We start from the raw sequence: 21,646 nt of genomic DNA, 5'->3' as shown, positions 1-21,646 counted from the left end.
TTATTTTTTTCTCTTTTCTTCCTCCTGTTATTTTTCCCTGTTTTGGTATAGCCATTTTAGTGAACATTATCACCCTGTGTCTAAAGCGATTGGTCACCTAGCAACTATCGACTGTCTGTTCTCATTGGCCCAGGTGGCTAAACAAGGAGACTACTGCAGGTAATCAATTTTTAATTTTTATTTAGGATTTTATAGGGAATTATAAGAGAGTATTTAAAATAAATTTGATTTTAATATGTGTACTGCGGTAAAATGCATTATTAAAATTGTTTACAGTAGTTTCAACTTAATCTGATTTTGCAAAGCAACACTTCTGGGCATAGTGCAACTCTGTAAACATTGCAGTTCAAATTTGGCATCTTATGTTTGTCTACCTATTGTTTGACCTGAGTCTAGTAGATGGTATCTCACATATATATAAATGTATGTTGGACTTTGCATGGAAATTTTTTTTTATCCTGTTTTTTTTTTTTTTTCTCAGCAAGGTCTGAATGTACAATGCCTTTCTAATACCTAAGATTCTAAGGTGCATGAGGTATGTTTCAAAGATGTATTCCAGGTTAATAATAGGTAAAAACATTAGTGCCATCTTCCAGAGCAGTGATGATGCCTCACGTAGTGTCATGTGTTAGATCTGATGAGCTGTGCACCTCCCTCTGCCCAACACCTACACATGCACACTGGGCACCGCAGCCTGGGACTCTGGTGGTGTTGAGGCTGCCCCCCCTGCACTCTGCAGAGGGTACACATGAACCCTTAAGTCCTGCCTCCCCAGAGGCTGGTCGAGAGTTGGCTCCTGAGTGTGTACATCCTGCAACTCAGGTTTTCCTCCCCCTCATGAGCCCACATCTCTTGTACCCACACAGAGACGGTCAGTCTCACTGGGGTGCCTTCTTCCATACTGTGAGGTCTCTGTCCCCAGAGGCACTGGGCACTCACCGAGCCACCGCTTCAGCTTGCTGAGTGCTGTCCTAGAGGCTGGCACCTACTGGTTTTGAGGGTTACTGTAGACAGCCCTACAAGGGCTGTTGGGTTTCCAGTTCTCAGCCATTCCCGCTGTCAGACAATCCACATGCTCTCTTTTGAAAAGGACTGTGTGTAACTTTTTAAATGTTGTCATTGTGGGGCTGCACTGCAAGTGCTTGGACAACTACTTAGGAATAACTATATGAATTAGTAACATTTGAGACATGTGGAAATACAACAAATCATGTATTAAATGTATGTGGATGAAGGGAAATCAATTTATATATGCTTCTGCTTTTATACAGCATTAAAGAGAATATTGATCACTTCTGGACTCTTGGGATCTTGTGTGCCTCTATAAAAACCTTTTTGAAAGTAATTGCTCACTTATTTCTGTGTACTCAGATGAGAAAACGAACTGAAATCTGATTAATTCACTATGCAGAGTTTAAATAATTCACTGAATTTTTAAGAGTGGCTTAGCACTTATAAACTGGCAGGAAGGAGACTTCTCAGTGAAACTTCAGCTGCAGGGAAGGTGTCAATAATTAATTTTGGAGGGCTACTGAAGGAAAGAGGGGACTTTCACATTAACTAATTCAAGTATTTTGGAGGAATGTTTTTCGATTAAGTGAGGATTGTTTCATATCACCCAACCATATCACGCATGTAAATGAGTTGTGAAGTCAGGAGCGCAGGTGCTCCACGCAGTTGTTGGAGAGAGGTAAGCACCTCTTACAGTTCTGAGGCATCTCACTGCCCCTGTGTTGGAAGACTCATTCTTTTACATGGACGATGTACAACATCAGGGCTCTCAGGCAGCAAAGTTAGATACCTAAATATGATGGTGTAGGTAGCCCAGACATTACCATCTGATGTTTGAGTATCCACTCTGCGGACTGTGACTTTGTTTAAGTTTAAGGAATGGTGTTGAAAAGGTAGCACGTGACTAAAGGACATGTTATGCATTCCAGAGCAATTTTCTCTTCCCCCTACCTCCCCCCAGCCTTACTGCATGATATGATTGTCTGATTGCAGGAACGCAGAGCAGGGAAGACCTTTTGAATGATGGTGGCTGAGGGCCTACTTCTGCAGCCCTTGTTGTCTGATACGAGAACACGCAGTCAGCAAGGCTCACGGCATCCTGAATCCACATCCTGTCTCACAGTTACATGGAAGCAGGCTCAAGCAGTTAAAAAAATTGAATTATTTCGAAAAATGAGGGCAGTATTATAAAATGCCAAATGGATCATTTAGCTGTCATCTCCCTCTCTTGAATGCAGAGTGGAGAGGTACAGGAGGAAGTGCTTCTCGATATGTGCTCCTCCGTTTTCAGATCATTGCATTACAGTTCCAAACAACTTACCCATCCCACAAATGGAGGGTGAAATTTCGTTTCTTCATCCCCAAGGCCAAAGACTCAGTCTGTATTCTTTTCATCTCAGCTATACGACTGCTGGAAATGTCTTTATGCTAAAAAAGCCACACCATTATCAGCTTGCACCTCTTTCCCCAGTGCTTTGTGTTCCTAATATGCCATTTATTTTATCTCCATTTTCCTTTCAGATTGCATCATCATTCTTCAACCCAAGAAAAATCGCATTTATCTTCCCTCTAAAGTCCACACAAATTGTTGGTTAATTTTCAGTCAAAAAATTCTGTGGCTTTTTTCCAGTATTCTCTTTTTTTTTTTTTTTTCCAGCTGCTGCCTAAGTTCCTGCTCTAATTTCACAGTGATTGTACTTCTAGTGTAGGAAAAGGTGGCTGAGACATGAAACCACGTTTACCTCTCCATTGAATGCTGCACTTCAGTTTACAATGAAAAAGTAAACCTAGGCTGCAGAGAACAAAAAGAAACCATAGGCATAATTCAGTGGAACATGCTTCTTTTGCATTTTTTATTCTGTGAACAGCACAGCTTTTGGAGCTTAAAAAATTAAATTTTTTAATTTCTAAAAAGATACTGTCATTTCAGTGTTTCAATTTAGATAATAAGCTCTTTCTATAGACAGTTGTTGTTTGATGACTTGCACATGTTTGGGAGTTACTGTCAGATTATGAGAGGTGCTAAAGTTTATAGGAGAGTTACAGCTCTGTTACGCTGTAATCTTTGATTAGCATTTAATGTGCTATCAGTCATAATATACATAGTTGGACAATTTTCTTTACTTCCCACGCTCCAGTTATGACTTAATGCAGTAACAGGCTGGACCAGTTCAGCAGGAAGATCATTCTGAGAATATGAAACGTATTTGCAAAAGGTGACACCTTGCAGAAGCTGGTGCTGTGGTGGGAAGAAAGCAGATGTCCTCCAGTTTGGGTGTTTTGATATTGCTTGTTCATTTTGTAGTTTTTAATAGTTCTTTAGAATACACATAAACGACTGCAAAACATTACCCTACGTAATGAAAAAAAGAAGGAAATACTCTAAAATTTCTGTATCCAATCTGCTAACAATTTTTTATAACTGAATGAAACCAAAGAAGATTTTTGAACTATTTGATAGCAATAATTCATTTTTGTAATTTTTTTTTCCACAAAAACCTGCATCATAGGTGACTGTCACACACACTTTAGTTATGGTAAGCATTGAAATTAATGTCTCTTCTTCTTTGCAGACCAACTGTGCAAGATAATAGTCAACAAATAATTATAAAAAATGGGAGGCACCCTGTGATTGATGTACTACTGGGAGAACAGGATCAGTACGTTCCAAATACCACTAACCTTTCAGTGAGTACTGAGATACTGTTTGAGCTTCAAAGTCATTTAAGGGAAGGAATCTGGGATTTGATTCTTGGACAGGAAGTTAAAATAAATAATTTAATCATACAACTGTCTGCTTGGTTGCATTTCAGAGAGATACTGCTAGATGTGACTGCATCTGTTTTGTCCTTTTTCTGATATCTTGTAGCCAGACACTCTCTTTACAACCTTGTTCAGTCTTAATGGCATAAAGACAAGAAAGGTGATCTCAAAATTAGGGAAATGAAACCTTAAAATGGTTATTTTTGAAAAACAAATTAATAATTACAGGATTTTCTGACTTTCAACAGGAGGAGTATGCATTTTGTAATACTTTTATCTCAAATTTGTGAAGTTTTTTAATATACAAAATATTTTAATATGCAGAATAGCAACAAGCTTACAGGCTGTGTGTCACCCACAAGTCTCCCTCTGGCCATTGTTTTCTGCAACAGAGAATGATGTTGAGAAGTAGTAATCCTATTACTTGCTTGGTGGTGTAGTCAATAGGGCAAAGAAAGGTGTGGGGGGCTACTTCTTAACATTTTCTGTGCAATGTTATCTAAATTGTATGACCTAAATTAGCCAAAATTGTAATAAATATACAATTGCTACTGGTAGGAAACATTATTTTATTTCACATATCTTTTTCTGATAAGCATACTTTACTGTTTCCTTCTTCTTTTTTTTCCTGAAAAACTAAAATCTGTCTTTTAAATTACATGTCTTTTAGACATTTTTGTTAAATATTTACCTGTCTATATCTTTTTGGAAATACTGGGTGTCTGTTCTTAATGAATGTAAAAAATTTGCTTGCAATTTAACTTTGAATATGCAACTGCCCTTTCCTACAGTAAATATAGAAAAGGTATGAAACAGATGTCAGTGTGGAGCATTGCTGTAATAAACATCATTCAAATTTGTATGTACTTCTCGGGAAATACCTTTAAATGCTGTTCTGTACTGAACAATGATACAGATATTGTGCAATACTTCAGGGAATGTTTTCAAAATTATTTGTCAACTCCAAACAAGCAACAGATGGCATTTACAAAAAATTCAGCATTTCATTCAATAATCATCATGCACTTTCCCCTGTTAGTCCCATTCTTATGTTGGCTTTCTAAGTATTGAATATTACAAAATCAAAATCAAGTGATCGTGCTAGAATCACTTTTGCCTCTACTGTTGCTTTTAGTTCTCTCTTTTTTGGGAGAGGTGGGTGGGAGCCCAGTTTATTAAAATGCTTCTAGTTTTAAACTGACGTGTTTGAATCAGCAGGAAAATACATCTCCTGTCATGTTTTCATCTGAAATGTTGGCAAATATCTAACTTTAGGAAAAGCTTTCTTGCAGTGCTCTGAAATAAACATCTTATTCTTCCATTCTCCCCTTCTTCTGCAATTATAACATGGATTCTTTTAGTACTTTTAACTTCAGCCATAAATTCCAATAAGATGTTAGCTTATGGCTGCATGCAGTTGTAAGGGCAGATGGGTTCTGTGGTCTGATGTTACAGCATATGTTCTTCCTGAAAGATGGCTTTGCAAACCAGCCACCAGTCTCACAGCATGGTTGGAGGGACCCTGGAGGGATACCAAACACATGCAAGAAATTTGTGGATTTTAACAGATGAACTCATTCCGGTTTTAAGTGTCTGAAAATTCTGTTGTGTTGAGCCAAATGGTGGTCCTGACAAAGTTTTAGTAGCAGTATAGAAACTATATCTTGGAGACTAGAGTATTATGAACTTTATTCCTGTATAGTCATATGCATTTTATTACAGAATCACAGAATCTTAGTGGTTGGAAGGGACCTCTGAGATCATCGAGTCCAACCACATAAAAAAAAAAAAAACCTACAAAAAAAAAAAAGCACCCACCTACTAAACTCCACACCCACAACCCCACACACAACACTCCACCACAAACCAATAATCTTGGGCACTAGAGCATGCCCTGAAGAGCCATGTCTACACGTTTCTTAAATACCTCCAGGGATGGTGACTCCACCACCTCCCTGGGCAAGCTGTTCCAGTGCCTGACCACTCTTCCAGTAAAGTCATTCTTCCTAAACATTAGGAAATTCCTAAACAATTCCTATTACAACCTATATGTATATTACAACCTATATGTAATTCCTATTACATTCCTAAACAATTCCTATTACAACCATTCTTTATTCCCGATAATGGCATTTTCTGGGTTTTGACTTTACTGTGACTTCCTATGATGGGGTTTTCTTAGCAAACACTAAACAACTTTTTATATATAATAAATACTGATTGCATGTATCTTCTGTATGATCTGGATTGACATAAGTGACAGTCCTATATGAATTTTATTTGTCTCCCTATTAACAGAATGAAAACCAATCAAAAAATGAATCTGTAAAGATCATGATGTTATTCTGCGTAGATGTTTTGTTGTTATTGTTGTCACAGTGCCTGATCAGTTCCAAGTTTCCTAAGTAGCATGGCTAATTTTCATTATGCACAGCTTGTCCTTTCTTACATACCCCTCCCATGGGGCAATGGAATATACTGACTTTTGGTTAGTTCATCAATTGTTGGATTTCATTGTACGTACCCAGTAGAAAGGAAAAGTCTAGTTGTTTGAAGACCTTGCATAACTTAATTTTCTAGTCTTGATACAGGCTATGAGAAAGCTTTATAGATTCATTGATGAGTTTTAATTTCATATTAGCAATTGTCTTGCACCAGAGGATAACAGTTTTATTCTGGAGCCATAGACACATAGCAGTACCGCAGGGAATCTTACAGCTGAGATGAGCTCTTGCATTTGATTTCATTTTCCACAGGATTTCAGTGGTTAGGTACACTGATCAATCAGAGATTGGATTGTCTGCTCACAGTATCTGTGTTGCAGTCAAGTATTGCCAAACTCAGCAGTGTCTTGATTTCTTGTTGTAGCCAGTCTGTTTGAATGTGTGTTATGTTGTACTAAGGCAAGCAGTTCTGAATGGGAGTCAAATCTAGGTCAGGTCTTTGTCTGCCAGATCTTCTCCCCATTTGATAATGAGAACTCTTAACTGGAGAGGAATCCAGATCACAACCGAATTAGGACAGTGCTGGCCGTGCTGAAAGCTGGTGAGTTTCTCCCTTTCTCCAAAGAAAATTGCACAGAAAGTTTTGGAGTGCTTTCTCAGCTCCTTCATGGAGGCAGGCAAGATTCCTCCTCACTTGGTCCATTTTGCTCAAGAGTAATGAAAGTTGATTGCAATGTTTCTCTCACCAGCCTGGAGAGGTTTTAGAAAGATTTATCCATCTGACACTTTATGATGTCTTGAAAAGTGAATGCAGTGAACTCCAAGAATGAAGCTGTTCACCTGAAACCAGAATGTTTAATCCTCAGGAATTGTCCTATATCCCTCTATCCATATACACACACCAGACTTTCTTATAAAAACACCATGTGCAGGACATTACATTTGACCACTATTTTATGTTTCCAGGGAAATGGTGAAAGGGTCATGATAATTACTGGACCCAACATGGGAGGAAAGAGCTCCTATATAAAGCAAGTTGCATTGATCACAGTCATGGCCCAGATTGGTTCTTACGTTCCTGCAGAAGAGTCGACAATTGGTATTGTGGATGGTATTTTTACCAGGTAATCTTTCAAAACCTCCTGTATGTTTATGAAAACATTATTGTGGCAGGGTGTGTGTCTGTATATCAAAGTATAATTTCATTTTTCATTTTGAACTTTAGAATTTGTACTTGAAGTTTCCTCTTTGATTTTAAATACATGCATTGGTTGTTAGGTTTTGGTTCTGATTTTCTAGTAAGGTATAGTACTTGTTTTGGAATCTTTCAGTCTTTAAAGGATAAGAGTGTTAATGTGTCTGTCTTGATTAAGATCCAGATATCTAACTTCATCTGGACATCTTGGACAAATTTGTTCTTCTGGGTGATAGCCAAATAATGTTTCCCCTAAAATGAATACTGTCACCTCCAAAAATCATGTCACAGTTTCTGCTGTGCAGCACAGTTTTACATACTCAAAATATTTGAGACTGAGAATTTGGGGCTGAGTATTTTCTATGTTTATTATCCATCCTGCACTATCAGTCTTGATGACTCTTAAAGAATGAATAATGGTGGTTCATTTCACTCAGTATGTCTTAGTCTCATTTGTAAGATAGTGCTGAGTAATTTTTAAAGATTATCACTACAGTAAAAACTATTGTATTTTATAATCTAATATTACCAAGGATTATCCAGTGTTTTTTCCCCTTTTTCTTTAATCCATTTTTTAATCAGCAAAAGTTCTGTGTTACTGATAGTATTTGAGATGAATAATTATTTATGGTTATAAGTTTCACAACTATGTATCTGTGGTAGAATTATTTTTCCTGAAATTCTAGTTCTGTGATGGCAGAGTGCATTTCAGAGTTAACTTTTAACAGAATCTAAATACTGCTCATCTGGGATTGCTTCATCATGTAAAGATGTTACATTGTTATGTCTCACTGTGTCATGAATGACAAAAATGAATGAAATCACACTTTGTTGCACTTCAGTGCTAAGCAGTAGAAAAAATTAGAAAACAATTCGTATTATCTTTCCAAAATTAATTTGAGCTGAAAATTCAAAATGGTTACCTTTTTTCCCCTACCCTGTGTTGAAAGTAATTGACTGGTTGATTGGATGAGCATTTCTCAAGGGCACGTGGAGATACACGAGATCTGATTTACTTTACAGAAAAAACATTACAACGTTAATAACAATTTGGAGATTATTTTTGTCTTCCTTGGTGTTTTGTAGGTGAACTTAGAGTACTTATGTTCATACTGACTTAATTTCTAACCATACGTGCATAAGTCTGTTACTCTTAAGCTTAGTATCCCATTTCCTCTGCTTTTCTTTGACTGTCATTACAACAAGATTATTTTTGCAGAAAAATTAAGAAATGTGACACGGTCACTGGGAGTGTCATTATGTTTTGTGCCCACTAGAAAGTGAACAAACTGGGTTTTGTCCTTTACAGTGTGAAAACCTTGAAATAAGCTCCAGCTGTTCCCCAGTGCATTTCTCTGATTCCACTTAGCTTTTCTCCACATTATAGGTATTTTTCACATCTGTTCTGATAAGGTAGTGTGGTTGAAGGTAAAACTTAAGCTTTTAGATTTCAAGCTAAGCAGACCTGGACTGTGTTACGTACTGGCTGTTAGGTTTCAGACCATTTAATTTGGAGCCCAGTCAGATTCTAACACAGGGGATTGATTCCTGACACACAGCCCCCACCCCCAATCTAAATTAACTTTGGAAGCTCTGCCGGATATGCCATTCTTTGTTTAATGTGAACCATGTCAAACGCCAGATGAGCATAATAAAGATTTACTTAAATTCTTGCCATTGTACTGGCAGTTAAGAGTAAACTAATTGGCTCAATATTAATCAAGAAGAATTGAAAATATATTATTGAGATAGAAGTAGTCATGCATTACGTAAAAGGTTAACAGGAAGCAAAAAAGCTGAGTTTATGTATTGCATTCCTTCAGAAATGCAGGAAGGTCACTTCAGTTTGTAAAAGATCATCAGTGGAACTGCTTGTCTGTGCATCTGTTTAAACTTCTCTATTCTGTATAGTGTAATTTGAGGAAATCGATTGTACTGTTGGGACAGGCCTTAGGCATTTGCAATGTACTTACAAGATATTAGTTTCTGACCCAGATGTAGCTTTTCTTCCAGTAGAAATGTTTAGGAGAACGTTTGCAGCATGATTTTGCTTCAGCATGGGGAGTATGGGGGCTTTTCTTGCTCTACATATCCAAGTAATGACATCTGTGCTCCCCAAGCAGGTGAGCTGTCAGTGCTTTTTTCTGTCCCACTGCATTTGATAGTCAGTAGCCACAAAGTGGTCTTTAGTGCCCAGTCTGATCTTGCCTAATTCCTGCTTCAATTTCACCTTCTCCAAATCATGAACTTCACCCTCTGCAATGAGAGAAGGAGTAACTTAACCAGATTTTGCAACTCAGATGCTCAAGGTATACAGAGACTGTCCAAGAAGTAGGCACCTTTATTTTGGTTTGCTTGGGTTTTGGGGGTTGGGGTGGGTTTTTTTTTTCTGGATTTTGGGAAAAGTCTTGAAGTATGCAAGTCTGTCAGGCCAGGTTAATGTGGTGTTCTATTCAGGATATTTCTTAGCCCTAGGAAGTTATCCTTTATTAGCTTTCAGTGCTTGGTTGGAGGAGAGAAACAATAAATTCAGCTGCCACGTTATATGTCCTACATTGTTTCTTTAATGCTTTGTCTGGCTGAACATACATTTCTAAAGCCTCAGCTTTTGCCAAGAAACTCTCTTCTGGTAGGGAATGAGCTTGAGGAGATCAGAGATTTTCTCTTAACTCGCTCCCAATTTTGCTTTTTTGTTTTGTTTTTCCTTCTTCTGTGTTTTGTTTTGGGCATTGGTTTTGTTTGGCTTTTGTTTGTTTTTTTTTTTTTCTATTTTATTTTAATAGGATAGCAGCTATGGAGACCTCCTTTCTGCACTGCCACCCCAGGCCACAAGTGTCTTGCTGGAAAATGGGATTTTTTTTGTTGATTACTTTGGTATATTTTTAATCTTTTCAAAACATTGCATGGGAAGATGTCAGTTTTCAAGTTATTTTCATCACTGCCATGGTGTGTTGTTTTCTAGATGCTGCTATTAGCATAGCTCCCCTGCTGTGAGGGACGCTTACAGGCTGACTCTATGAGGAGTTCTGTGCATCAGGAGCACCAACAGTTCTGCTGCTTGATAATTTTTTTTTAATATCGGTGCTTTACACTGCATTCTCTTCTTTGTTTGTAGACTGCATCTTCAAAGTGAGAATTTTTATAGGTTTAAGAGATTAACATTTGTCTAGGATTTGTATCTTGTGTTCTAAGTAGGGTTTCCATGGAAATTGAAAGGTTGCTACTGTGGTTATTCCTTTGGATATATTTAGTATTTATGTATTATAGTTTTTCTAAATTGACTTTAAATACTGCATTATATTAAACATTTTTTAAGATGCAAAAGGAATTGTATTGCTTACAGGTACAGTGAAAATAGGAATGATTCATCTTCATTACTGGGTGTATAAACACAATAGAGTACTAAGGCTAGTCCAAACATTTCAAAGTAGTTTTGATAATTTCATCCTGAAAAGGGGGAAAGGGAGAGAATCTTCCATTGCATAATGCCCCTAAGCCCCGATGATATGCTCTTACAAGTCTGTAAATTGAAAAGTTGGGGGGGAAGAGTAATTTCCTACAGCACCCTGCTTGTGTTAGTCACTCTTAAGGAAATCTCTTTAGTACTCCTATGGACTCTCCCAAATCTCACCATTTCTTATGTGTAAAAACAACCAAAAAGCAAGCTATTTCCATTGCTACGCTTTGTTCCTAATCCTGGGAAGGATTAGGTACTAGGGATTGTGAAATAAGTAAAAAGTTAGCATTATAGTTAGGTAACTTCAGCTTCATAGCATCAGATTAAAGGCACTAAATCATTCTTCATATTTCTGTGTTTTTATTTCAAGCTATTTTTAGAATATATTTCTATAGCATATTATTAAAGTATTTGTCTAAATTTCTCAGTTGAAATTTCGTACTTTTTGTGAGTCAATATATGTGTAAACCATTTTTGTACAAAAAAATGAGTAATGTATGCTATGCCCATTATTTAAGGGATATCTATGTAATGTGGATGGAGTACACAGTATTTTGAGATTGTTTTGCTTGTTGATATTTTCTCCCCCCCCCCCCCCCCTTTTTTTTTTCTTTCTCCAATAAGGCATAATGTTTTCATGCAACCTTTGCTTAAAGAATTTAACTTAATCAGTGTCACTATATTTAAGAATTTTAGAAGAGTTTTTGAAAGGTCAGCGCTCGATTTATATTGACTTTTAATGGGATTTGAGTATTAATTCTCTGATGTTTGAAAATTACCATCCAAGTTTCTCCTTGCAGTAAATGGGTTCAATTTTTGCTTTAAATTAACCTTTAATTTGTGTTAGTTCTTCTAATGTAGTTATTCAGACATTGAAATTAATATAAAGTTTGCCTGTGTGTTTGTGTAGAAAGACAAAGCAAGTGTGGACACACATATATCGAGGAACTAATGCAAGAAATTCTGTTGACCTAATCATGCGTTCAGAAGAGATTATGCTTAGCTGCTGAAGAAAGCTGACCTTTAAAGAGGTCCCACTTACAGTCAATTAATGATAGAATTTCTTACAGTTAGAAAACTTCAGCCTACTTCCTGTAGGTTACCAGTAGCTTTTCATGAGGGTCAGTTTTCAAAATTGAGAGAGAATGTTATAACAATTTGGAGGTAAAATATGTTCAAATACATAAGCTAATTAATAGTTCAAATTACCAAATGCATTGTATTCAAGATTTTAAGAATCACAGAATGGTAGGACTGGAAGGGACCTCTGGAGATCATCTAGTCCAACCCCCTGCCAGAGCAGGGTCACCCAGAGCAGGTGGCACAGGAACGCATCCAGGCAGGTCTGGAGTGTCTCTAGAGATGGAGACTCCACCACCTCTCTGGGCAGCCTGTGCCAGGGCTCTGCCACCCTCACGGTAAAGAAGTTCCTTCTCATGTTTAGGTGGAACTTCCGATGCTCAAGTTTGTGCCCATTACCTCTTGTCCTGTCACTGAGCACCACTGAAAAGAGCCTGGCCCCATCCTCCTGACACCTACCCTTTAAGTATTTATAAGTGTTGATAAGATGCCCCCTTCAGTTGTCTTTTTTCCAGACTGAAGAGACCCAAATCCTTCAGCCTTTTGTCATAGGAGAGGTGTTCCAATCCCCTAATCATCAATTTATTGAAATCAGAAGCTATCATTAGAAAGAATACCGTGAAGGAGACTAACTCCTACCAACTCTAGGTGATGGTAAAGGGACAAAAAGAATTTCCTTCCTAGAGGAGCACTTACCTGAGCAGCACTTACCTGGCTTTTTCTTCGTGTGTTGAAACATTTCACTTCTTTCAGTGAGCGGACGTAAGTATGCACAGTCACACTATGGTGATATGCATCTTCCAGTGAGGTTTTATACCATCAGCCAAACTGGGCATACTATTAAAGGTGCAGCTTCAGTTGTCTGAATTAATACAATGCACTGTTCTTCAATTGCATTTGAAAACTGCCTCTTGCAGGTTATGTGCTGCATGCTTAAAGGTTAAAGGAATAAATAGAAGCATCAGTAAGATGCATGTAGATTATCCTCTCATGCACTTCATCTTTCTCAAGAGAGTTATCTTGCTGTTTGCAGACGCTGTTAATCTTCATGGTGGCAAAGATATAGAGTTTGAATTGTCTAAGAAGTTATATTAAGAAAACAGGGGTGGAGGAGGTTGGCAATACAGGTCAACAGGGGGTAGTGATAGGTTGCCTAGGTAAGCAGCAGTTTAATTCTTTCTCCTACACTTCAAGACAATTGTCTTGGTATAGTCTCTGCACATCACATGATCTGTATTTAGGTGTACAGAACTTTGCCCTACATTTTATCCTTGTAACAGATTATTTAAATGTATTTTTAACATGGAGGACACTTCTCATTGCTGAGTCTATAATTAGGAGATACTCATTTAGTTCAAATTCCACTGTATTTCTGAAAATGTGGAAACAGACGGTGGTTGCTCACCTTGGCTAAGGAGGGATGGTTTTGTTCTTCTAGCTTGTATTACATGTCTATATACAGGGTCTTTCAGATAGACATGGCCACAAGTGGAATCCTGAATCTATCCCTTCCAAGGTGCAAGTTATATCGCTATTTTAGTATTTTCTTGTCTGTCTGTTTTCCTTGTATAATTATTTTGAACACATGTAATAGTTGCTCATTCAACTAAAACTAGAGCACAGAAATCTTCAAGCAGCTGATCCTTAGATGTCTGTTTGCCATGACAAAGTTGCAGAGCCATATAAATTAGACCCTGTGACTTCAAGCTGTTACCATCATATAGTGACTTGATGCTTCTGATTGATTCAGCAGAAGCTGTGTCCTGATGAGGTACTTGCATGTGTCCCTGGCTTTCATGTGGTCTACTTGTGTTCCCAGATGTGGAAACCGAGAGAGAACATCAGGTTCAGGCGGTGTTTCTTGAAGGTGTCTTTGAAGGCAGCCTTCAGACCCCAGCACAGAGACTTACCTCATTGCCCTTCATACATGGGAAACTGCTCTCAATTTCTGTGATCTCTGGGTCTATAAGGAGAGGGAGGAGGGAAAGGAAAGGAAAGGATGTTTTCTGCATTGATCGAGAACTGCCAGCCTCATCCGACAGTGAAATAATGAGGCAGTTTCATCCCCCTTACCACTGGCCTTAGTTGGGTCATTTTATTTAAAATCCGTCAACCAAGATCCAGTTCCAGCCATGTACCTTGACAAGGAGTGGCAATTCCAAATTGCTCAGTGGGTTCAGTAAACGGAAGGAATTTTCGTCACTCCAAGTCAACTCCAACAGTGCTACTGAGAGACTTGCGAACTGAGGATCACCTCCTGCTTATGAAAATTATGTTTCAGGATCTACTCATGTGAGCATCATCTGTGTCCTCATAGCTGTTTCATGTGGTGACACGGTTCAGGGGACTCTACTCGTGCCCTCACTTGCTCAGTCTTTCCAGAGTCTGGCAAAACATCTCTGAACAGGCTGTATGTACCCTTGAAAAGACATCCCAAGTGTATACATTACTTGGTTTGCCATGGGAGTCAGCGAGGAATCAGTCCCAGACCAAGCACATCGCTCCAGCATGGCTTTTTTATTAAAGTTGAAGCTGCTTTCTTGTGACGGAGCGGCACTCTGTCTTAGAGGCACCCTAGTAGTGCCCAACAGATAATCCTTCTTTCTCTTCTGAGAAAGAGAATACGTGCAAGGAAAGCAAGCTCCTTCTCTCTTCTCAGTTCTTTGGGCAAAGTGACCATGCATGATTTTAATCCTTTGCATGAGTCAGCCAGTCAACTTATATTATGCATTCCCGTTTAAAGAAGAAATGGCATTATTTATATGTATGCCTGGCTTAACATGGTGACACTGATGAGATTAAGTCTCTTTTTGTCAGTAGGAAGCTGCTTTAAAGGCCAAGACATTTCATCGCAGAGTCCCTCTAAGTGGGTAATTCAGTGTGTCGTGCTATTCTGCCAGCTGGTGGCTGTAGTTCCCTTGCTACCTGTCAACACTTGCTCTGCTACTGCTCAGGTGTTGTCTTCAACTGATCCTGAAATCCGCAAGTGGGACGTTCCACTTAAATTTGTGAGCATTGTACAGTCACATGAGTGAGAGCTTATGTTAGGTCTAAAAAAGCAGTATTTGAATGCCTGCCAAACTGATGTGACTAGCACGCCTCATTTCCATCAGCTTGTGAGCAGAAAGAGCTGTGTCAGTCACGTGCAATTGAATCCATGAAGATGGACGAGGAAAGGGCATTTACGTATCCCAAAGTGACATTTCTTGTATGAGATATACAGCCATCATGGATCCTTTCACCCATATTATTTCTCAGACTTGGTAGTTGGCACCTAAAAGAGAACTTACTGGCCAGAAAATAAGGGAGAGTTGTGGCTGCATCTCTGTAGGCTTGTGCAAAAATGCAGAATGCATGGAGCCCTTGGCTTGTTCACATAACCCCTGCAAGGACTGCAAGTATCTCTGCTTCTGCAGGATGTGGGCAGGAGGTCTTTTTGCATTGGTGTACGCTACTATTTTTGGGTTTTTGTTTTCCTTGTGCCAGAAAGATCTCATGTATTATCAATGGCATGATCATCAGCTGAAGAGCACAAACATGAGATGCAGAGGACTCGGGAGAGTGTAGATAATATGTTTTTTCTATCAAGTCCTCTTACTGTGCACAGCAACCACCTCTGCCAAGGTGGAAAAACAAACTGGGGTCGGCTTCTGACTGGCATATTGCTCTCCCATGTAGGAGAAGTACAAGTTTATTCCACCAACATGTGTATATTACACTAAGTATAGCAAATTTGGTACAAGGGACCTTTAGGAACAGCTGAAGTTGTTTTAAGGTCCCTAATGCTTATCTTGTTTTGGCATGGTATAGAAGATAAGAGATGATAATCTGGAAAGAAATGCTGTTAAAGCTTAGAGGATGGTTTAAGGATGAAGGATTTCTTCAAAGTAAACTAAAAAAACTGAAAAAACTCAGCTCTTATCAACCCGCATTTCTTTAAAGGCTGTGCATCAAACACGCCATAATGCTTTCTTCTGTATATTTTATTCAAAATGCCTGTTTGTCTGATCTCTAAATGGTGGAACTGACCTTTGAAAAAGATTGGGTCTTACAATAGACATATTTTGGATGTTGCCTCCCTAAATACTTTAACAGCTATTTAATTCTGACAATTTGACAAACTCATATTACTGTTTTATCAAGAGTGTGTTGAGCTGAAACAAACTAGTAGACAAACCTCACTATTTTCTCTCTAGACAAACATTATTTTTTTTAACTGTATAAAATATATTTTTGGCATCATTATGAATTTTAGTATGATTAAAAATCATGATGGAAAGCAAATATTGTGTTAACACCGCAAACATTTGGGCAATCGATTTTGGATGATTGTATTTATTTTTTTCTTTGCTTCATTGGAATATCACCATCATAAAAATTTGAAAGATATTTAATATTGCATGATTAACAGATTAAAACGTTCCAAGGCTTGTTAAGAGTATATTTTATAAGAAGTCTTGAGAAAATCAGAAAGCATAGGTTGGAGCGGTATGTGAAGCAGGAAAAAGAGAATGTTTTTACTGGAATGGAAATTGAGTGGAAGATGTTTTCCAGGTGCCTTTCACAATAAATTGAAACATGAGGTAAATCACAAAATAGTGCTTGTAAATATTAATGGAGATGAACATTCCATTGATCCAACTGCTGGTGGCAAAAAACTACCCAGCTTTTTGTAACTAGGCAAATAATGTTGCGCTAATTTCATTCCAGTTTTACCAGTTTACCACGGGAGCTGCACAGGAGCAGGATAAAGAGGGAAAATTTTTGTATTTAAAATAATAAATAAGTAACATAGATCCATTATTTCAGAGCTTCACTGCAGAAACGGTGCTATTTGCACAGCAATAGGCAAATGAAGGTTGAGAGAGCGAGCAGTTTATAACAATAATGCAGCTTGTTATATTCTTTGCTATTTATGCATTGCTCGGTTCATTGATGAGCTGTATTTTTGCAAGGAGACTGCCCCGGAACTCACTTGCTTGAAAATGGTTTAGGAGTGTTCTTCATTTTTCACTGAACACAATAAAGAAATGGACATCCTCCGTCCAAAGCTTGTCTGCATACTGAGCCTTGATTGCTGAGGGGGCAGCGTGCTTATGACATTTTAAATTGATTACTAGAGTGCAGGAAAGATTTGGGGAGCTTTTATGTAGTAAATGGGCCTTTCACAGAATCACAGAATGGTAGGATTGGAAGGGACCTCTGGAGATCACCTCGTCCAAGCCCCTGCCAGAGCAGGGTCACCCAGAGCAGGTGGCACAGGAACGTGTCCAGGCGGGGTTGGAATGTCTCCAGAGACGGAGACTCCACCACCTCTCTGCGCAGCCTGTGCCAGGGCTCTGCCACCCTCAGGGTAAAGAAGTTCCTTCTCGTGTTTAGGTGGAACTTCCTGTGCTCAAGTTTGTGCCCATTACCTCTTGTCCTGTCACTGGGCACCACTGAAAAAAGACTGGCCCCATCCTTTAAGTATTTATAAACATTGATAAGATCCCCCCTTCAGTTGTCTTTTTTCCAGACTAAAAAGACTTAAATCCCTCATCCTTTCTTAAGAGAAATGCTTTAGTCCCCTAATCATCCATTTTACTATCTTTCCCATCTCATTGTTAGTCCTTTATTCTATGTAGGGTGGAGTATGATGGGCATTGCTTTTCACCCCTTGAGGGGGTTTACACTGATGTTGTTTTGTAACAAATCTTAAAATATAGTATATTTGGAATTATACATGAGATTACATAATAATAACAACTTTTTTTTCTTTTTTTAATTTACTGAAAAATCTTTCCCTGAAATTACTGCATGATTACCGTTTCAGTGTTTCTGTGTTGTTTTCAGAATTCTTATGCCGGTCACAACCTCCACAATTAGTCAGATCGTTGGGCTGGACTGGCATAGGCTTTGTGCACGCACACACTTAGCAGTAAGTTGTTGTCCTTTATGACGAACTCTTCAGTATTTAGCGAGAATTGCATATAGCCTCTCATTTTTATATCACATGCAAATTTTGTCATTTTTAACTCAAAACATCAGTTACCAAACTAAAAAATTCCTTGTTTCTATTTATTGCTTTATTAAGCTTTATTGATTTCTTTGAGGCTTACAGGGTAGGATTATGAAGATTAGTCTTCCTGTCTGTCCTAGAAATATCAGTTAAATCACAAAACCCAGCATGAAGATTCAGCTAGTCAGATTCTTCATACCTTTATAATAAAAATCTAGGCTACGAAATTCTAGTCTCGAGGTGACAGCAGTGTTTAACAGGGCAGTCTGCAGGTGTCCTGTGTAATACAGAAATCACCAGGAGATTGAGTGCCGAACAGAAACTGTGGAGGAGTTTATCTCAGCAGAGTAACTTGTCTGTATGTTACCTTTTTTTGGCCAAAACTATGGTTGATGCCTTGTTGGATTTTTGGTTTGTTTTGGTTTTTTTAGTTTTTTATACCTGAGAATAAAGGTTTAAATTTAAGTCATTCAGATTTTCCTTTGAACAAAACCTAAATTCTCTGAATTTGCCTGTACAGTTAGACTCTAATAGATAAAGGTCAGAAAATTTAAAAGCTAAGGTACCTTTTCACATCTTTGTTTATTCTGTATATATGTAGTAATGCTTATTGGTTTTGCCATGCACATTAATTTACGTATTGTGCAGAAAGTACGGAACCGTTCATAGAAAGCAATCCCAAATGACTGGCAAGTCCACACGAGAATTTTATATATTGATATGCTGAACAAGTATTGTTTGTCTTGCTCTGGAAAGCAACCACAGTCAGACAAACAGAACTTGCTAGTTTTCAGGAACCCAAAAGTACTTTTCAGAAATGTTACTTCTTTATAGCAGAGTATTTTGTTTTGTTCTTGCTTAATTATATTTGTGTTTATTGCCAGAATAACACAAATTGCTTAAGCCTTTCATTTATGCTTACAATCATATAATTATACCTCTGGGGTAAATTATTCTCAGCTTTCAGGGGAAAAAAAAGGGTGGTGTATTAAATTCATTGCACCCATTTTCTATCACGTGGACATGTTATTTTTGAAAAAGAAGATAATAACTAAAAATTGTAGTTAGTGTTGTTAAATTGAAAACTATTTTGTTCCGTTTCTCTAGAAAAGTTATGGCTGGATATATCAGTACGTTTGAACTGTAACTATTTCTGACAGTGTTCTGTAGCTTTGTAGAAATAAATTAAGCTGTGGTGTGCATATATTTGTCACTAATTTACCTTCATGTCTGTTCATTTCATAGTAACGTGCATCTGCAGTGTTAGGTTTATATGTCATATAAATGTAATAATATAATGTTTAACAAAACAGTCTTTGGTTTACATACATGGCATTTGATAAAATCTGTAAATCCAAACAACTGTTTTGTTTGCAGGGGTTTAAATTAGGTTTGAAAAATCTTTTAAGTCAATAAAGGACATTTATCTATATATACAGTGAGATTTATAAAATTTCGGCTGCATATTGCAGTATTCCTGAAAGGGATTGAGAGGCTTTCCCCATAATGGTGTATGTAGGAGGGAGGTAGAAAGAAAATTTTCTGTGAAGCTGACCATCTCTTTTACAGTAAAGTTGAAACTCTTACACTGAATGATGATATTTAACTTTCTAAAACTCTTCCATGCTATGATTTAACCTAGTCACAATTTGAATGGGATTTTCTGTAGCGTCCACAGGTTTAAAGGGGAAAAGTTCACTTGCGCTGAATGCTTCAGCTATTGTCCCTAGTCTGTTGCTATAGTTTCTGCTTTTTAATCCCCCCTTGGCCTCAATCCTTCAGCTACATATGCACATTAACTTAATTACCTTGAGTTCCCTCGCTGGAATCCGAGAGTAGTAAGTCTAAACCTGTGCATATTTTAGGGTTGTTTTTTAATTTATCTTAATTTTTTCAGCTTCTTCAGGCTAATATTGGTGGCTTGCAAATAAACACCCTAATTTGAATATCTATGCTTATAACTTATCCTTCAGCAAAATGATTGTACTCTTAATCTGCTCTCTCCCTTGACCATCAATACCATTTATACCCTGTTAATGGTTTCCTGCAGAGAAATCAGGGTAAAAGCACGTGTTTGGAGCTTCAGTTGCTTAATGGAGCTTTCATAAAGTTCTCCATCTAGTATTGGCCTTCTGGAGTGCACTGTCTGCGCTGGCAGATCTCTCAATCAGAAGGAGAAGCTGCAACAGAAACCTCAGTTTGGTACCTCTGTGCAGGAGCAAATCACAGCTTTCTCGCTGAGGGCAAGAAAAAGAAATGCTTATTTCTGTGTTTGAATAAATGTAAAAGGTGATGGACCTGTGGAAATCAACCCATTGATGCATTAGGTATAAAATCCTACGCGTGTTTGCAGATGGAATTTAAGGTATTGCTATTGTGTCCTTGTTCTGATACTGGACACCCTGCTCCTTCAAGGGCTTGTCCCTTGCTTCCTGACAGCCAGCTGCTGTAGGGTTGTGAGTGGCGTGGGACGGAGAAAGTGGAACTTAGACTCGAGCAAGTCCAGTTTTGAAATACAATGGAAAACTTTAGAATTAACCAGAATTAACCAGAAATCTACTGGATTATTTTAACAATAAGTGATGTATTTGCCCTAGGTGACAAGTATTTTTAAAGAGTTCACATATTATTGAGGGTATCATCGCTGAATTTCAGAAAAGGACTTTCTCAGGTGTTTTTCACGAGGTAATGTAGCATAAGCTTTTGGAAGAACTACTGAATTTCTTATAAAGCATTAGGAATGAGAGGATATTGGTAAGTTCTTGTCACTCAGTGACTGCATTGACTAGACCCGTATTTCATCTTCTGAACTCAGTCCTGCCTGTTCTGTCAGTCAAGGTGAAGCTTTTAAAATATTGAATGTTCACTGCAATCCATGGACGTTTTCCTTTCCCTGGCTTTCAGCAAAAAAAATTAATGCAGTTCACATCTTGAAAGCTAATCCTGTTAGATACAGGGGTTTTTAATATACTAGTGTGCTTGTGTGTGCAGCATGCTCCTCTTGGCCAGGTCTGTAAGGTAATGAGGATTTAAGTGATTACATGTTCTGGCTATTTCAATTACCTAGTGATATGGAAAAGGAAAAAAAAAAAGGTAAAAAATGCTATGAAACAGAGTGTTAAAATTGCTTTGGACTTGCTTTTCTTTCCAGGATAATGTGAAGTCTGTATCCCTGGTGGTCTTAGGTTTTACTAGTTTCAGTAGTTTCTCAGTGACTGAGAATATATTGTACGTCTACAATAATATATAAAATAAAAATGTATTTTACATTAAATGTGTAATGCATTCTGTCAGGCTTTTCAACAATTGTTCTTCTAAATTGGGTAACATACCGTCAGTATTTCTTCATTTAAAATTTGCAAATAAGCAGTTGTAGAAATGGTTGAGCACGTTGTGTGGATGTTGACTGTAAATAGCTTAGTATCATGAGCGTCTTCTGATTTCTTATCATCATCGTCCATGTAACTTTGCACACATTTACTTTTTAGAAGTTGTCCATGAATAATGCAAAAGTAATAGCTATCCTGATAACAATGCTTTCTGTCATACTTAGGATAAGAGCTATTTTTTAAAATTCTGTAATTGCAGTTTCTGTAAATTATTTTTCTTACTGTCAGTTTTTGGTTTGAATTAGTAAGAGCTTGATGGACATGAAGTAAATGATTTACCAGCACTCTGTGGGGGAACGTGAAGCATTA

At 37.8% G+C, this 21,646-nt stretch overlaps 1 protein-coding gene across 3 annotated transcripts in view; it reads left to right on the top strand.

The window, feature by feature from the left end:
* The window catches only part of MSH3 (mutS homolog 3), a 118,122-nt gene that overhangs the window by 82,112 nt on the left and 14,364 nt on the right, over positions 1-21,646 (top strand). For all 3 annotated transcript variants that reach the window (XM_063319656.1, XM_063319657.1, XM_063319658.1), the window contains 3 exons: positions 52-159; positions 3,585-3,699; positions 7,185-7,342. In XM_063319656.1, coding sequence (XP_063175726.1) covers positions 52-159; positions 3,585-3,699; positions 7,185-7,342 — 381 coding nt within the window. The remainder of the gene's footprint in view (positions 1-51; positions 160-3,584; positions 3,700-7,184; positions 7,343-21,646) is intronic.

This window comes from Chroicocephalus ridibundus, chromosome Z (genome assembly GCF_963924245.1).
Source record: "Chroicocephalus ridibundus chromosome Z, bChrRid1.1, whole genome shotgun sequence".
Taxonomy (NCBI): Eukaryota; Metazoa; Chordata; class Aves; order Charadriiformes; family Laridae; genus Chroicocephalus; species Chroicocephalus ridibundus.
This window is presented reverse-complemented; position numbering and strand designations above follow the sequence as displayed.